This window comes from Pseudochaenichthys georgianus, chromosome 17 (assembly GCF_902827115.2).
Source record: "Pseudochaenichthys georgianus chromosome 17, fPseGeo1.2, whole genome shotgun sequence".
In the NCBI taxonomy this organism is placed as follows: Eukaryota; Metazoa; Chordata; class Actinopteri; order Perciformes; family Channichthyidae; genus Pseudochaenichthys; species Pseudochaenichthys georgianus.
In genome coordinates this window covers 26049135-26066330 of record NC_047519.1, presented here as the reverse complement: position 1 = coordinate 26066330, position 17196 = coordinate 26049135, and the positions used below count along the sequence as shown (strand labels likewise).

The 17196-nt window shown below is 41.3% G+C and overlaps 2 protein-coding genes across 3 annotated transcripts; one reads left to right on the top strand and one right to left on the bottom strand.

Moving 5' to 3' along the window:
- Nucleotides 1–3648: 3648 nt before the first annotated feature.
- psma8 (proteasome 20S subunit alpha 8) lies at nucleotides 3649–6901 on the bottom strand. The gene is made up of 7 exons (XM_034105154.2): nucleotides 6695–6901; nucleotides 5668–5794; nucleotides 5347–5471; nucleotides 5035–5157; nucleotides 4806–4925; nucleotides 4242–4304; nucleotides 3649–4147 (listed from the first exon to the last, which is right to left on the bottom strand). Exons 1-7 carry the CDS (start codon nucleotides 6794–6796, stop codon nucleotides 4049–4051), a joined length of 759 nt encoding a protein of 252 aa, XP_033961045.1. The 5' UTR covers nucleotides 6797–6901; the 3' UTR covers nucleotides 3649–4048.
- A 579-nt stretch (nucleotides 6902–7480) lies between these two features.
- Nucleotides 7481–16484, top strand: ss18 (SS18 subunit of BAF chromatin remodeling complex). 2 transcript variants are annotated; one of them, XM_034104423.1, is made up of 10 exons: nucleotides 7481–7653; nucleotides 8130–8206; nucleotides 8301–8385; nucleotides 9230–9386; nucleotides 10172–10396; nucleotides 10561–10731; nucleotides 11938–12060; nucleotides 13626–13756; nucleotides 14184–14246; nucleotides 14992–16484. In XM_034104423.1, exons 1-9 carry the CDS (start codon nucleotides 7585–7587, stop codon nucleotides 14199–14201), a joined length of 1056 nt encoding a protein of 351 aa, XP_033960314.1. In that variant the 5' UTR covers nucleotides 7481–7584; the 3' UTR covers nucleotides 14202–14246; nucleotides 14992–16484. The 2 variants fall into 2 exon arrangements, 1 of the variants encoding a protein (XP_033960314.1); XR_004553811.1 differs by having other exon boundaries at nucleotides 13626–14246.
- The last annotated feature ends 712 nt before the right edge of the window (nucleotides 16485–17196 follow it).

Sequence of the window (17196 nt, the reverse complement as noted above, 5' to 3'; positions counted from 1 at the left end):
TCTCTCCATCCTTCTCTCCGTCTTTATCTAATGCACACGCATATATGCAGCTGTATTTCCATGCACTAACACAACAATACTGTTAACATGACAAGGTAGAGCACCATTTGTATAACAGGGGTAATGTAGAACAGCACATTTGAAAACATACTACATGATTTCTACATGACCATATTGCATCTTGATCTTCCAAAGGGGCAAGACTGTGAGGAACATTATTCGCTCCGTGACCAGTGACACAACATGTAACCACAAACACTGAGTGGAGTGGGAGGAGATGTTCTGACAAAGATCAGGTTGTAAATCAAGATATCAGAGACCACGCTACAAACCAATGGCCCATCACATTCCCATGAGGATAGAATTGGACACTGCACAGACATCTTACTGTAGCGAATTCCAAGTTTCCTCCTTTTATAATGATACAGTACATTCGTAAACATACATGGCTACCAGAGCAAACAACACAATTGAAAACATTAAATAAATGAGAAAGAAAAATGGATTCTAAGATACAATGAAAGAGGGTGTGGGTGGAAAGAGAGGAATCGTGGGAATGCAAGATTGCACCTCCCTCAGGCAATCGAATTATCCTATGGGCTGATGGTTCCTCCTTATGCGTCTGCTGACATTTTCCTGTAACCCCATCCCGTGTAATGCTATGTGATGTGTGTGACTGGCTTCTGCCACGGCCCTGAGAGGCCATGGGGCCCGGGGGCCATGTGCTTTTTGCCTGCAGCATCCTGGGAATTGTTTATGTTAGCTCTGTCTGCTCCTTTTTGCGTCTTCGTCTCATTTTGCCTTCTCCTTCCTCGTCTCTCCTGTTCTGCCTGTTTCTGGCCCTGTGGTGTCTACTTTCAATTAGAGGAGAATGCACTTGTATTCTCCTGTGAGACAAAACCCCTGACAGGTGACTCTGGAAGGGTAACTCCAGACCATGCCTTTAGTCTCTGCACACAACCTGTTAGTATCCCAACACCTTTCATGGGACACAAAGGTAAAATACTACCAAAGCTGTTGGTGGTATCTGTTACTCAACGGTATATGTTGCTCTGTGCAATGATAAGAAATAGACACAAAATTAACTGTTGGAAATCAAAATGTGCTGTGCATGTGTATGAGGGAGAGGGAGAGAGAAAGGAAAACAGATTTAAGGACAGAGAAGATAAGATGTGTGATATGAGATAATAGAATGATATTCAAAATGTATCCCTGGAGCTAGAAGTTAAAAGAGGACATTAAAAGAGAACATAGTTTGATCGCTTATGGATATGTAAGCCAGCACACCAATATACCCAAACTTTACTTTATATTGCTGCAGAGCCCTAAAGGGCAAAAGGGAAGGCGGGCCAATCCGCTATACACAATGTGTGTAACTGTCGACATGTGACAAGCAGAAAAGGGACAGTGTTGAGAGCGTAGCCTTTTATGACCCAACACACTTTGACAGCTTGGCCATCGCTCGAGGACACAAGCAATGTTGCTTTTTCATATGACAATTTAAAGCAAAACTACTCTGCCTCCATGGATTCAATTGTTCAGAGAGCCTTTGTGGCTGTGTGGCAAAGCACAGAGATGAAAACATGTCAGCAGCCCACTGATTGTGCTCGCTGTTAGCTACAAGAGTCATACTGTCAATCTGTAGGACGGAAAGTGAGATGAAAGTGTAAACGATATGATAGGAACACGGCTTTTATGCAACACTGCGCTCTGCTGGTAGAAGGTGAGAAGAGCAATTCAGCAGCAGAGACAGTTTTAACAGAAGACTAATGTAACCTCGGTTCCACAGGGATGCAAATGTCTGTGTGCTTTTACCCTTGAAGCAGTTGCCTTATTTGGACCTGAGGACATTCTGCACTGACACATTTTAAACATCCCAGGAGGGGCATACTGTGAAATATGGCTACAGGGTGGCCCATTAGAATGACAAAAAATGTAGATCCTCAAAGTGAAACCTGCCTGTGACATGGAAATAAGCTAGAGAGAAGAGTATTGGATATTTTAAGAGGGTCAGACTATTGGTGTTAGATGCATCCAAACACTAAAATCCAGATATACCACATGGAATGTTTCCCCCCCCCCCCTCGTGTATGTTCGCACTACAACATAAGAACACACTTTGCCTAGAGTGCAATTGCATGACAGATCAAGAGAAAAGGAGATGTGGGCAGTTTAAAAATAAAAAATCTGTTGTGTGTTCACATTAATAGTGTTCGCTATGTGTATGTGCAATTGGCCTCTAAGCCGTGTGTGTGTGTGCATACAAACAATGCACTCAGTGGACAGCCTGCAGCACTGTGCATTCTTGCTTGGAGAGTACATGTCCTCAGGCCTCGTTCCTCCGCCGATGACCTCTGGTGAAGCCATTATTTTCTGCATTAATGATGAGCAGCAGCCAGCGATGAGAGAGATGGACTTTGTCCCGAGGCACAGTAGCACTGATTATGGGCAACAACAATGCCGACAAAAAAAAAGAAGAAAGAAAAGAAAACTCTTCCCAGAAGCAGCTCAAAAGACTAGGAGTCCTAGCAGCAGCACAAAATAAGCTGCCCTTGCACTATTGACAAGATAGATCAGATAACCTCTGTAGCTAGGATTACCTAGAATAAACTTTATTAAAGTTTACCTTAAGCTTGTTTTGTTTGGTGGATTCAGCACCTCTTTGTCTGCTACCTGAGCACCATCAAACCAGTGCGTGTTCCAGTGATCTTAGCAAAACTCTGACTTGAAATGCATTAGTAGGGCAATTAGTGTACGGATGAAATGGCTGCAAGTCAAACAAACTCCATTTTAATTGCCCTCCTGGGATTTGATGACATTAGGAATGGCAAGTAATATCAGATTAATACTCTGACATCAACCTAAACAAGACTCACAAACAAGACAAATTGCAGACAAAGTGCAATTTCTCTAGTCAAGGCATCCAGGGCACCCACTCAGGAAATCCTGGCTTGGGGAGATGACTCTAAATGAAGGACTTTACCATTCACCATTATGTCTTTGGTGAGAGTCAGAGGGAACGCCTGGGGCTCTTCAGCACAGCACGGTACAACTTTTCAAAGGGCTCCAGATTAAAGTCACTGAAAGTTCCCACTGGGGTCTGCGGCCAGGATCCCATTAAGCAGCCCTACCACACCGCCGGCCATAATTGTGTCGTTGAGAATTCAGAGCAGCGGTTGCTTGATAAGCGAATTTAGGGTGAAATAAAAAAGGAGGCAAAAAGGGGGTCTCGTTGGGCCACCATTAGACGCTTCATTCGCTCATCACTAATTTGTTTTAAATGACTGAGGGAGAGGTGAGCACTTTATAAAAGCAATCTGAGCTACCTTTTTTCCCCGTCCTTCAGGTCTGTGTGACAGAATGCTGATAAAAGAAAACCATTGCACTTTACAGCCACACGGTATACTGCCGCTAGTAGTGTTTTAAACTGTAGTTATCTTTATCGCAGTACTTGCTTTGCAGTAGAATAATCAATATAGAGGCGGGACCCATTCTTCTGCCTTTTTTTTTTAAGTCCCCTTTTCTCTCTTAAAGAAACCGGCCACTGCACCAATAGTTAAGACCATATTATTCAGTCTTATACACTATCTAGAAAAGCCATGAGGCATAACAAACGGTTGAAATTGGATTTTGAAATCACTTAAACCATTTTACAAACAAGTCAGCTTTTATTGAGCATTTCGTTTTCATGTTTCTGAGTGTTACAAACTGGTTTATTTCAACATTTGAGATTTATCCCATCGGAGCCATTTGGTGTATGATATAAAACATCCTGTAAGCGTGGTTTAAGAACTAAACCCTAACTTGAGATCTATGCATTTGCTTTTTAAACATCGGTCAACTCAATAACTGAAATGATGGGTACTTGATGTTCTTTGCAGATGACACGCAAAACATTTGAACAACATGAACAGATCTCAAGTTATGATTTAGCTCTGCACAATGAAATTAGTGAGAGAAGTAAACCCTCTAAAACTTACTAATATCTGCAACCCAAATATTCTATTGTCATTCAAGTGCAATAAAGAGAAGGTCTCAGTTGATTGCTTCAAGTGGATTTGCCTTTCTGCTTCTTCTTCTCTGCCTCTTCCTCTTTTTCCTTCTCAATCTCAGCCACCAGGCTCTCAATTTCCTTGGCTTCCAAAATCTGCAAATGTATAAGAAAAAGCCATTATTAGCAAATAAATAAATAAAAGATTTATAAAAATACAAAATACAATCATCCTTTGCGGGTGGCTCACCTTGAGTGGCTTGTTTCGTCTGATAATAGCAAGTTCAATATTTTTCCCTCCTGACTGGACAACCTGTAACGAACATACGTTGAATTAAATATCTAAATAAATCTCAGACATTAACTCCTGTAGCATTGGACTCAAGTTAATATTACGGTTAAACACAAAAGACACTGCTAAACTATTGTGACTGTCTCGGTAAGCGTTTAATTTAGCTTTAAAAATAACAAATATTTGAATAACACTTATCATGGAAAAATAAAATGTACACATTTAACAATGCGCAAAAAAGGCGGTTTTATGGAATGGAGGATTAGATTCTGGCAGAAGGTAATACTCTGACAAAGACAGGACAGTATTAAATTACTGAAGTGGTATATAAAAATACTATGGAAATTATCTTATCATTTGTAACATGCTCACATCTTAAAACACCTTTAAAAGAAAGGTGTCATTAGCTACATACAGCATATTTAAATGGAAATATTACTAGAATGCTTTACAATAGGATTACCCTGGCGAAGATAAAGTGAGTTAATTCAAATATAGGTCAGTACTAATTTTTAACTTTACCTCGAGCAAGGCTTTGATAGTCAGCTTGATTGTTTCATTGTCCCCAGCAATGGCTTCATCTGTGTAATTCTTCTCCAGGAACTCTCTTACAGTTTTTGCACTACGACCGATGGCATTTGCCTGTTTTTTTCAAGTAAAAAACAGATTTAAAATGAATTTCATATAAACCGTGTACTTGACTTGTTGTACAAGTCTAACCCAAATCAAAATGAAGAGCAAGTTCACTGACCTTCCAGGCATGGTAGGTTCCTGAAGGATCCGTCTGGTACAGCCTGGGGGTTCCATCGTCGTCAAAGCCAACAATTAACGCAGAGATCCCAAATGGCCTGCGCCCATTGCTTTGAGTGTAGCGCTACAGATATGACCGATGTAAAGACAGATGTGATGGTCATTCTTACACACCTTTATAACAATCAAATAGCGTATGGTTTCAGTTTTCTGAACTATTCTTAGAGCACACAAACTGAAACTGTAGCTATTTTATGATCACGCCCACTGACTATTGTCTTTTAGTAAACAATAAATAAAGATGGTAAGGTACCTGTTTCAGTGTGGCGATGTAGCGTGTGATGTATTCCACTGTGACTGGGTCCTCTACAGTTAGCCTGTGGCTCTGGCACTCAACCCGAGCTCTGTTTATCACGATACGGGCATCTGCTGTCAGACCTTTAAGAAATTAAAAGAGGTTAGTTGTATGTACAAAATACAGGTAAAATAGAACAGAGACAAAAACCTAATATCTGGTATATACATCTGTAATAACGTAGTGGAAATTATAACGTATATTAGTCCACTGTGCCATGTTAAATAAGAAAGGAATATTCTGTTTTGAATATTTTCAAGGTTTTGTTGTTTCAGTTACCTGCAAAAGCCATGCAGACATGCTCGTCCAGGGCACATATCTTACGGACAGTCCTTTCTTCCTGCAGCTTTGCCACAGATTTCTTCTCGACACCAAGGACAACAATGTCTTTACCTCTGATTCCCACCTGCGGAAAAATAAATCAAACAGTCAAACAAATAACCAGTCTTCACGATGCCTTCTTTGACCACAGTGACCACTTTCAGACTTAGAGTTAAAAAAAGGGTATTTAATAGTTTAGATTCCAATCCCACACAATTATTACACTGAGGCCCAAGTATTATATCGAGCCTTTTCAACAAAATCGTCTTTCCATTATGGAGATTCATATCACACTATTAAGCTGCAAGCTACACTTCTGGGGGTTAAAGGGTAAACCGTGAATAAAGCAGGATTCAATAGACGTATTAGACAATACATTGATTCTTCCAGAACTTCCTAGAGAAGCTATACAGTTACACAAATAACTGCACAAGTTATCTCTAAACGATTAATAGGCAACTCAGTGTATTAAAGACTAAAGTTAGACTTAGTTAACAGACCTTCCGTTTAATTTAGTGCAACTAGGAGGCCGCCAAGTGCATATACATGGGAATTAGCAAGCAGACACAAAACTGACTTACATTGTATTGTTTAACGTTACGCAATTGGAGTAGCAAAATATTATTTAACGGACCAGGTAAACATAACATAATATTTGTCTAAACGGTGAAATACCCTTAGTTTATCATTATCACAATGAAACTGAAACTACTGTCAGAGTGACACAGCGACAAAATGTTGGCTAGTTCTCATCTTCAGTAACTCTTATTTCTTATTGTATTAGTTACATTAAGGAAGTTAAAGATGAGCAGTCCGATACGGTTGTTAAAAATCACAACATCTGAGTGAAAGAGATGTTGTTAAACAACAAAATTAGATAACTAAATACATGACTAACAAGAGAGCTTGCTACTCGCTAGCTTAGCTTGTTGGCTAAATGACGTGCTAACGTTAGCTTAAGCACTTGTTTCATTTTCGAACTTACAGCTGTGGAACCTTTCTTTACAGCTTCCTGTGCATACTCCACTTGGAAGAGATGACCATCTGGAGAGAAGACTGTAATAGCTCTGTCGTATCTTGCCGCCATTGCACTGCAACACAAATACAATCACGAGAAACAAGGAGACTTCCACCAAATGATTCAGCTAGTTAGCAATTTGTGAAGCCGCCCGCCGTGTGTTGAAAACTGCGCATGCGCACGACCTATGAACTGGGGCGATACCAACAGTGGGGGTTTGCTAAAGGAAGGTTGTACATATAATTTGATAATAATAGTCACTATTTGATTTGCTCTGCGGAACAATGTTTTCATCTGAAAGTTGTAATACAAAATGCAATGTTGTATTACATGTGTGGTTCGTCAGGTAATGTGGAACGAGGATGCATTGTGTGAACAAAAATCATAAGCATAATAAACAGTTTTACAAGCTATGATTGGCTCAAACTTCCTGCACTAGTATTTATAAAAGTCAGAAACATATTTATGATCTCACTGTTCCCCTTTTTGTTGAGCAGTCCATTTCCCGTGGCCAGTGCCACTGGGACTAGATCTAGACTGTTCCACTATAAGGAAAATAGGTGAACGTGTAATTCAATTAAGCCACAGTATGTATGCTTTTGACTACATAAATAAATATGTTGAAGTATTGTATTTTTTTTTATTGAATCGTAACCGAAACTAATATCTTTGTTCTCCAACTAAAAAAATAGCATCGAATATGTTTTCAAATGTGACCAACTCCCCCCCAAAACGGACCACTGCATTACAAAATGGAATCCTTTTCTGAACTGTTTGAGCTCTACCGTTTTGTTAAACGTGTTAGCTTCTTTTGAATTTTATGCTCTGGTTCCCCTCTAACTTCCTAGAGTATCACCATGTCGGTGGCGTTTGCACCTCACAGGCAGCGTGGAAAGGGTGATATAACACCCGCTGGAATACAAAAGGTAATTCATATTTTTTAGCGGGTCTCGGGATGGAGGCAATGGTATCAGACGGTGCTAGCCTATGAGCTAATATGTAGCAGTGCCCATCCATGTCCAACTGTGAATACATCGGGAACAAATGTGCAGGGTGAAAGCGCGGTGAATATGAACCTCTCTGGAGTCAGTGCGCCACGTGTCGACGAGGGGTTTTAAGTCGATTTACCGGACTAATGTGTAAATGTACTTGAATTGAATGAGGGCCTGTCGTTTTGTTAGCCAAGGACAGCTAACATTAGCTAACAAGATGCGTCTATTGTTAGCTAGAAACGCACACTCGCATATAACAAAACGCCCCCATCCTCCCAATTGTTTTTCAAATTAGAGCAGAAAACCCACCAGAAATAAGAGTGCTTACAATATAAAATTACGCCGTCTAACTCATTGTAAATGTTGTGTAATTACGCGTAACCTTAATGAATATGCATTTGCTATTCCAGTTATTAGACGAAAACAACCAGCTTATCCAGTGTATAATGGACTTCCAGAGTAAAGGCAAAACAGCAGAATGTTCACAGTAAGTTATGAAAATCCCTTCTTACCTACTTGTTGCAGTATTTTTAAGTTAACCTTGACTTATAACCTATATGGATGACTCTCCACCTGCCCAGGTATCAACAGATGCTTCACAGAAATCTAGTGTACCTGGCCACGATAGCAGACTCCAATCAGAACATGCAGTCTCTCCTCCCTGCTGTGAGTATTGGTCCTTGCTGTTTGTTTTTGAATGAATGAACTGTGTATACCAGTGTAACCTCTCTGCATCACAAGGTAATGTTGAGCTCTTGTTTTAGCAAAAACTTTAGGAATTGGTTCAGGTAAAATATCAAATCAAATTTGTTAAGAAGCTGTCATGTTACACGTATTGATCATCTGACATGAGTCATTTCAAATGTATTATGTCCCACACGAAATCATATTTAGAAACTAAACTGTTTAAAATGTATTATGTCCTGATTAGTTTCATTGTTTTACCCCAGTCTGACTCTTGTAACAAGATATCTGTTTAACACTTTGATATCAGTTTGCTTGTCATAATGAGTACTACAGAGCCTGTGAAAACAGTTGTATCATGAGTTCTATCTTTCTCAGTGGAGTTTTCCAATGTTTGAAAAAATAACCCCAGGGATGTCAAAGTTATGGAAAGAGTTGAATTCGCCATTTTTAAGCTTGACCCATACAATGGAGTTTAAAAGCTAGATGCATTAAAGTGCTCCTCGAGTATTGGTATTGAAATATCTCGGATCATATTTATGAATGAAACGCCAGTTTGGACGTGTTGTGTGCACTTCAATTTGTAAGATATACTTATTCGGGTTTGCTAAGATTAATTTAATATTTTGAAAATACACAGACACACTTTTTTGTGGTCAATCATCATTGATTAATTGAAGTAATCAGTTAAACTCCATGATACTTTGTTGCAGAGATCTTTTATCTGCTTTTCTTCTTGAGTTTTCTCTTTCCAGCGGATCAGGCTCAGATGTGTTTTGAGTCAGCTGATGTGTGTTTTTTTTTTGTCTGTGTTGTGCGCCTGCAGCCGCCCACTCAAAACATGCCCATGGGTCCTGGTGGGATGAACCAAAGTGGAGCCCCCCCTCAGCCTCCTCATGGTCACAATATGCCCTCTGAAGGAATGGTCAGCGGTGGCCCTCCAGCCCCTCACATGCAGAACCAGATGAATGGACAGATGCCTGGTAAGTGACCCCCCCCCCCCCTCACCTTCCCTCCCTCGTCTTTCTCTCTTCTCTTTTTGCCCTTCTTCTCCCTCAGTCCCTGTCTCTCTTGGGTTGCCTAGCAACACCATAGAACTGTGAGGGAGGTTGCTCTGCTGAAGGATGATGTCACCTTTTTGCCAGTGCTGGTGGTCTTGGACTTGTCCTTCATTTGATCATGGTTTTCCCTCCATTTTCTCAAGTATCATGCTTTTGTTTCAGCATCTGTTTTGTATGTTTGCAAATGTAAAAAATATTTTTTCGTTGACTGGACTTAATGCTATAGAGTTGGTTTTCCACTGGTAGTGTGTTCACTGTTCAGTCATGCAGTGCCATGCTGTTTCCTGGATTTCCATTAAATGCTCACAACAGGGATGATCTTTTTTTAGCTCCTGCACCATGAAAAAGTCTCATGGAAGTTGTTTCATTTGTTAATATAAGGTGTTACATTTAGCGTTGACTTTTGTCACAAGCTTTAACATTGCTGAAAGAGAGGAATGGCTGAAGAGATAACCCAACACAAATGAACTGTTTAAACAGAGGTGCAGGTGATTCATAACAGTTACTCACAGCTTTGGTGAACCCCAAACCTCCAACATGTCTCCATGGTCATTTCTATTTATTTAAAATATTTTTTTTCTTCTGTGATATTAAAACAGAGCCTCAGCTAACAGTCATTTACAGAGCAACAGTGTTATGGAAATGAACACAAAAGTATGTGCATTAAATATTTATGTGGAGAGTCATGAATCATCTTTGATTTCCAGGGCCCAATCACATGCCCATGCAAGGTCCCGGTCCCAACCAGCCCCCGAACATACCCAGTGGCTCTATGAATATGCCCCCCAGCGGCCATGGCTCGATGGGTGGTTACAACCACACTGTCCCTTCATCCCAAGGCATACCAGCCCAGAGCCAAATGAACATGACCCAGGGCCAGCCCATGGGTAACTACGGGCCCCGGCCAAACATGAACATGCAGCCCACTCAAGGTAAAATACCCAATTTTGTTTGTTTCCCCTTGTTTTCTACTTTATCATCTTTCTTATTGGTGTGTCCCGCACATAATTTAACTGCGTGTGATGAGCGATAAACTGCTTGCATGTTTTTTTCCGTTTGTGTAGTTTAAGGGTTAACTGTTATTGTTGTTCCATAGGCCCCATGATGCATCAGCAGCCTCCCTCTCAGCAGTATAACATGCCTCCTGGTGGCAGTGGACAGCACTACCAAGGACAGCAGAACCCAATGGCTATGATGGGACAGGTCAATCAAGGGAACCATGTCATGGGGCAGAGGCCAATGCCTCCCTACAGACCCCCACAGCAAGGTATACCCGTCAAAGTGTGTCTGTGAAGCGTGCGAGTTGTGAGTGTCGGCCTTTCTTCTCCCTAACCCTCCCTTTTTTTACTCTTGTTCTTCTCAATTTCCTCAATTTCCACTTCTGCAGCTCACAGACATCTTGATGACTAAACATGTAACCCAAAGGGTCCAATTATAAAATTAGTCAAGGGACCAAAAGTAAACCTTCAAACAAGAACTAGCGACAAGGAATCCATCCTCTCCACTCTTCCCCTCACACGACCGATCCAACAACACCTTGAATCTACTTGTGTGTATGTTGTGTGTATGTGTATGTAGGACCCCCTCAGCAGTACCCAGGGCAGGAAGACTACTATGGGGACCAGTACAGTCACGCAGGACAGGGAGCCTCAGAAGGTAGGAGAACCCTCCAGTCATTTGGAGAAAACAACAACCAAATAAAACCCAGGTGTTGTGTTAAAACACAAATGATGCAAAGAGACTGTGACAATGTTTCAGTTTCTTCATTGTTTTCTGGGAAATCAAAAGTAACTTTGGGCTCAATCAAAGAAAAATAATATGGCCTCTAATTTCGAGAAAAACACCCACATGCCAGAGTGCACTTTCCAAAAGATGCTGCAGTCCATAGATAAGTTAGCAACTACCCAGTGTCTTCCGTCTCCCCCTACTGTGGCTGTTGCTCCACCTGTTGCTTTGAAAGGAAAGTCAGGGACAGAGTCTTGTGTGAGTCTCAATGGCAAAAGTTGTGTTTTAAGTAAAAGGTTAATTCTTCAGATTGTCATTGAATAAAGAACATTTTGAGCACACTGATTTGCAGAAGAGCTAGTGACTTGTAAAAAAAACCCAATTGTTTTTTAGAAACAGGAAAACACTACCGTAGGTTCTAAATACAACACTTGATATACTTCCAATGTTCTCCATGTTGGTGTGTTTATGGGGTGACATATTACAGATTCAAACCAACAACTCCTTCTCTTTCTTTGTTCAATTAACATTTACTTATTTGTTTCCTTTATTTTTTTTCTCTACACTGACTGCCCTTTTCTTTTTTTCACCTTTACCTTTTACATGTGTTTTTTCTTTCAAGTCCAGCCATTTCAAAAACAATCCGCATGTCACTAATACACGGCTGGTTTATGAGTGGCTGTTTGCTGTGCTGTTGCTCTGTAGTTGTAAACGTGTTTCTCACATGGCGTGCTGTTGCCTCTTGAAGGTAATGCCCAGTATGGCCAACAGCAGGAAGCCTACCAGCAAGGCCCCCCCCAGCAGCAGGGCTACCCCCCCCAGCAGCAGTACCCAGGGCAGCAGGGCTACCCCCCACAGCAGCAGGGTTATGGTGAGTTGCCTTCTCTGGAATAGGGGCACATTTCTGTCCTGCAGGAGGCAGTATCGTCTCTCTTTATGTACCTTTTTGTTCATCTGTTGAATACTAATTCCTCCTTGGTAAGTTGCTGTTTACTGCCCCTTGGACATGTAGCTGTGCCACATGCATGTCAAGACATCGTCAAAAGCAGGGAATTAAAGAAGCACCTTAATGAATGGTTGGGGATTGGAGCTTGGTGGAAGAGAAATGTAATCAGTATCGTGGTGGCTGGCACCACATTTGCATTTCTCCTGGTGCTTCAGTTTGATATGACGCACTGTTCTAAGGGAGTGGGAGAGCAGCTTTGGCTGATGGGTACAGACATCGGGCAAAGTGTGTGTTGACTGCCAGCCAAACATTTTGAACTCCTAGCATTTTGGATAAAAAGTAAAGCAACATGTAACCAGTACATATCCTAAAATTAACAAGAAATCATATTAAAAAAATGTGTAAGGTATATGACCGAAGATTGTAACTTTGACTGGTTATGGCTTAACTCTTAATAATTGAACATTCATGACAGTCATGGAGATCTTTACGCATACATTCTATTGTTTGTTTTGAAATGGCTTAATGGGCTGGCCCCTCAGCACATCTCCGACCTCCTACAGGTGTGCACCCCCTCAAGGGCTGATCAGCTGCGGCTGGTAGTCCCTAAAACTAAGAAAAAGACCAGGGGAGATCGAGCCTTCTCAGCGGTAGCCCCCAGGCTCTGGAACGACCAACATAAATAACATAAAGGAAGGAAAAAAAAGGATTCCACTTGCAATATAGCTATTTGGGCTCTTGCAGCTTTTTGGTCTTTTTCCTTCATCATCCCATTTTTCTCCAGAACTTTCCATCAGTCACTGTCTGTCTGAGCCCGAGCTCCTGTTAGTAATGAGCTGGTGGAGAGGCTGTGAGGTGAGATCCATCTGGCACACACGCATGCTTCCTCTCGCAGGCCCCCACAAGGTTATGCTCTACAGCAGAAGACATTATGAGCTCCTAACGATGCTGTGTGGGTCTCATTTGACTTCAGCCACAGTCAGGCTTTGCGTGCTCCTCCACGGCACCTGCATAGATGGCTACAGTGTATGTGGGCTGATGAAGTGATTTTTATTTTTCCCTCCTTTTTTTTAATGAAGCCTGCTTCTCTAATGAAGACCAACAGAATCTCCTTGATGTCTTCTTGCATTAGGGAGCCTCCAACCTGACTCACCCATTCTCATTTTCAATCATTACCGAGTCAGACGTGGAGGCAGCCTAAACAAATGGGTCTGACATACCCACCATCCTGTCTTAGACATCCATCAGCCTTTTTTATTTCAGCCCATTAGTAATAGTATACTGAGGGATTCCATAGAGTTCTCAGAGTAACAAGTAGGACATGGAAACAGTTAATGAACAAAACATGGGCCGGTTCAGTTGTTGTCCATCTCATTTTAAGTTGGTATTAAGAATAGCACTCTGCTTATTTAAAAGAAACTAAGGGACTACACTTAATTTTGTCGACTCAAGCATTTTCTGTCAAATTGATCTTTCAATGTTTGTTGTAGGTCCTTCCCAAAGTGCCCCAGGACAGTATCCTAACTATCCTCAGGGGCAGGGGCAGCAGTACGGAGGGTACCGCCCCCCCCAGCCTGGACCCCCACAGGGCCAGCAACAACGCCCTTATGGCTATGACCAGGTGAGTATTCCCACAACACCGGACAGTCACAGCGACTAGTTGCCACATCGCTCTTAGTTCGTCCCGTATTATGTGTATTCCAGACTTGGTTGTATATTGTGTTTAGTGAGACCAGAGACCAATGTGTTAAAAGGTAAATATTAAAAGTAGGGTGTTTTGCATGCTCATCATATTGTGGGGTTGAACCTGTTCTCCCCAAAAGAGTGTATGTGTTACTTTTGTCTTGTTTATTGAGTCTTAGTTGTGTATCATGGCTTATAAGGAATGCCACTTGAGTGAAATACGAGGTCTTTAAGAGAATTCTTCCTTAAACTTGATAAAGACTGCTCCAGTGTTTAAAGGGAGATCCATTTGTTGCCCTGTATTTCCTGTGGTCTTATGTGGGGACCACAGCTATACTTTGATATTTGTATCTTTGAATATTCAGGGGCACATGAGGAAATAAAGACCCGGGGATTTGAACCCCTGACTAGCTCTGTAAGAAGCAAAGGTAATGGTTGCTGTGAAGACCTCAACGTCAAATCTAGACGTTTGACCACCTAGCTTTAATTTGCATTTGTTATGTTTCTTCTATCTCTCTTTTGTCTTTATCTTTATTCTATCTTTCTCTTTTTAAGTTTCTTTTTTCTTTTGTTATTAACCAGGGGTCGAATTGTAAGTTATGAGGTCAGAAACACAGCATGCTTAGTCTGCAGGGAGACAGCCGAAAGCTTACTGCTTTGGCTGTGTCCTTAAACTCTACTATCTACAACACTGGTTTTAAGGATGACTGTGCTTAGGATAACATAATGCGTATTGGAATTCAAATGTTTTGTATAAATGCCTTTTTTTAAATAAGTTTCTTTTCAAAATTGGTGTCCATTGTCATTTCCATCAACGCCAAACACATACTTCGACCCCTGTTTTAAGAATGCATCTGATACTACTCGTACCCTTACACTGTATCACTTGAAAACAAGTGTCCACTTTCTAAATGGGACTATCCTGGGTCCTCAGCCATGTTGCTGCAGAAGCCTGAAGTAAACATATAGAATTCTCAATCTCTCAAATTGTGAGTCCATGCTGCCACCTGCTGGTCAAAACCAGCAGGTGCAGCCATAACTCATGGTTTGCATTATGATATGGTTGAAACCACGGATGATTTGCACCCTTTTGAGAACATTTGTAAATATAAGCTTTTAATATCTGTTTTTTTAATAGACCAGTAACACAAGTCTTTCACATTTTCTCCACAGGGCCAGTATGGAAATTACCAGCAATGAGAGATGGTCCCAGCAACCCACACCGCTCTGATCTGTCTGAGCTTTGACCTCTGGTCAATTGCAAAGCAGACTCAAATGATGGTTGTAGCTCGCTGAGATTCTCTCTGACATGAACATACAACACTCAAAAATACAAGATACGTTTTCCCATCTCTTTGCCTATAAGATGTATTCTTTTTATCATGTACATTGACTTGATAATGTCAAAGTCCGCGATTCACCCTCCGGTCCAGTATGTCTCACAGCAGCAATGCCTTAAAAAATGGAACTGCCTTATCCTTTAGCATTGCAGATTGTGAAACGGACTGACAACATTTTCGATATCAGAGACAATTTAAATGAACAGTTTCAATCTACTATGGTGCATTGTTTCTCTATCCTTTTAGCTCGATGTTTATAAGAAGCAATAATGCCAGCAGTAGGGAAATGTGTGTGGGGGCTTGAAGATGAAATAATGCACCAGATGAACTTCCCGCTAGGCCATGGTACGTGTCTTGATGTATGTGATGATGTATAAATATATTTTATGCTTTTTAGATCAAGCTAACTTTGTATAAGACATTGGGAACTAGTACTAAAGCTGTGTTGTTTATTTCATGAAGTGTATGTGTCAATGTTTTTTTAATGATGATGCCATCCAGCACATTTTTTTTTTTTTAATGTTGAGTTGTATTCCTATTCAATTGGATCTGCTACGTCAGTGACGTGTGCGCTGTATGAATTATTTGTGTACAAATTAAACATTAAATGACATGAACAGATAATCCGTGAAGGAAAAATACAAACGTCATCCCTGGAATTAGAAAATGCTTAATGTCTGGCAGCACATGGACTTGGTGGATTCTGTGTTAAGCTGTGCATTTAAGTCTGAAAACTGTCAATATCAAATGTTGGTCATGAACAGATTTTTACTTTGTTCCACATACAACCTGACAGAATAAATGCAACAGGCCTTTGACTATCATGCCCGAATAGGTGAAATGTAGCGGATGCCACTGCAATTTGTAAGTCCATTCTCTGAGCCTTTTCTCTTCATGAAAGCACCACAAATATTTCTGACAAGTACATTTTGTTTTGTTAGTCTTGCTAATGCTGGAATCCCCTTTCCCTTTGAATAAACGTCTGAGTTGATGTCATTCAAATAGTGTTGTGTGTGAATAATAGAGATTGTTACTGTCAAATATGTAACATAAGATGTGAAAATAATGTTCTCAAATGGATTCCTTAGTTTCACAGTAAAGACTGGTTGTGCAGTTTTATATCACTGGCTTGATATCTGTTTCATGGTGCATACTTTATTGATCCCATCTGTACAGCGGTGTGAAGAAGAGGAATTCACTGTCCTCCGATATTGTTTATATGGCTGTTTTAATATTTGGCATTCTGCACCCCACCCAAGTGGTCACATTTGTGTCATGGCAATGTATAACTGTACATTACAATAAATTGGAAGAATCTTTAATACACCTTGACTTGTTATTTATAGCATTAACCTTATATTGAGATTAAATGTGAAGTGCTAAATCATTCATCCTGATGACAACATACATAAACAAGATGTGCACTATTGGTGCTGTCATAATGTGACAGTATGATATAATTGTTTTGTCTACATCTGGTATCTGGTAATCAGCTTCTGATAATGACCCTGCACCGCTCAGCAGCATGTCTGCCTTGTCCAGATGCATCCAGAGAGGTCCAGAGCACATTTACACCCAAAATTACCTTCCGTGTCCCTCCTTCCCCCTCTGCTCCCTCCAGAGAGGGAGAGGGACTACCTGTCACATTGGGGGGAGTGATACAGATGGTACACCAGATGTGTGGCCGAAGCACATGATGGGAGAGTGGTGTTGGTGTTAAGAGGGCCACAGACTGCTTGGGTTGCCTTGGTGCGGATGATGAGAGTGTGTGTGTGGGGGGGGGGATGCAGGTGCTTGCAGCAGAAGGGAAGTGTGAACTTTTTGAGCATGCCTACGTATAAAATGTATATGTGCATTTGTGTATCCCTGGTCAGGTTTAGTGGCATCTCCTATCACCCCGCCATCCTGCTGCTCCACAGCTGGCCGCCCCACCCTTCCCAGCTGCCACTGGGGCTCCCCCCGGCCCCTTTGCCTGGCAGAGCTGGCGTTTTGGGCGCTCCCCCACCAGTCCTCCCTGGCAGCTGCTGCCCTCAGCTGC

Excerpts from the sequence above, each read along its gene's own strand:
- psma8 (XM_034105154.2), bottom strand. The coding sequence starts at position 6,796 with ATGGCGGCAAGATACGACAGAGCTATTACAGTCTTCTCTCCAGATGGT. Across the intron at positions 5,795-6,694 it reads TAAAGAAAGGTTCCACAGCT|GTGGGAATCAGAGGTAAAGA; the intron begins GTAAGTTCGAAA and ends ATTTTTCCGCAG. Across the intron at positions 5,472-5,667 it reads TGTCTGCATGGCTTTTGCAG|GTCTGACAGCAGATGCCCGT; the intron begins GTAACTGAAACA and ends AATTTCTTAAAG.
- ss18 (XM_034104423.1), top strand. The coding sequence starts at position 7,585 with ATGTCGGTGGCGTTTGCACCTCACAGGCAGCGTGGAAAGGGTGATATA. Across the intron at positions 7,654-8,129 it reads CACCCGCTGGAATACAAAAG|TTATTAGACGAAAACAACCA; the intron begins GTAATTCATATT and ends TTGCTATTCCAG. Across the intron at positions 8,207-8,300 it reads AAAACAGCAGAATGTTCACA|GTATCAACAGATGCTTCACA; the intron begins GTAAGTTATGAA and ends CCACCTGCCCAG.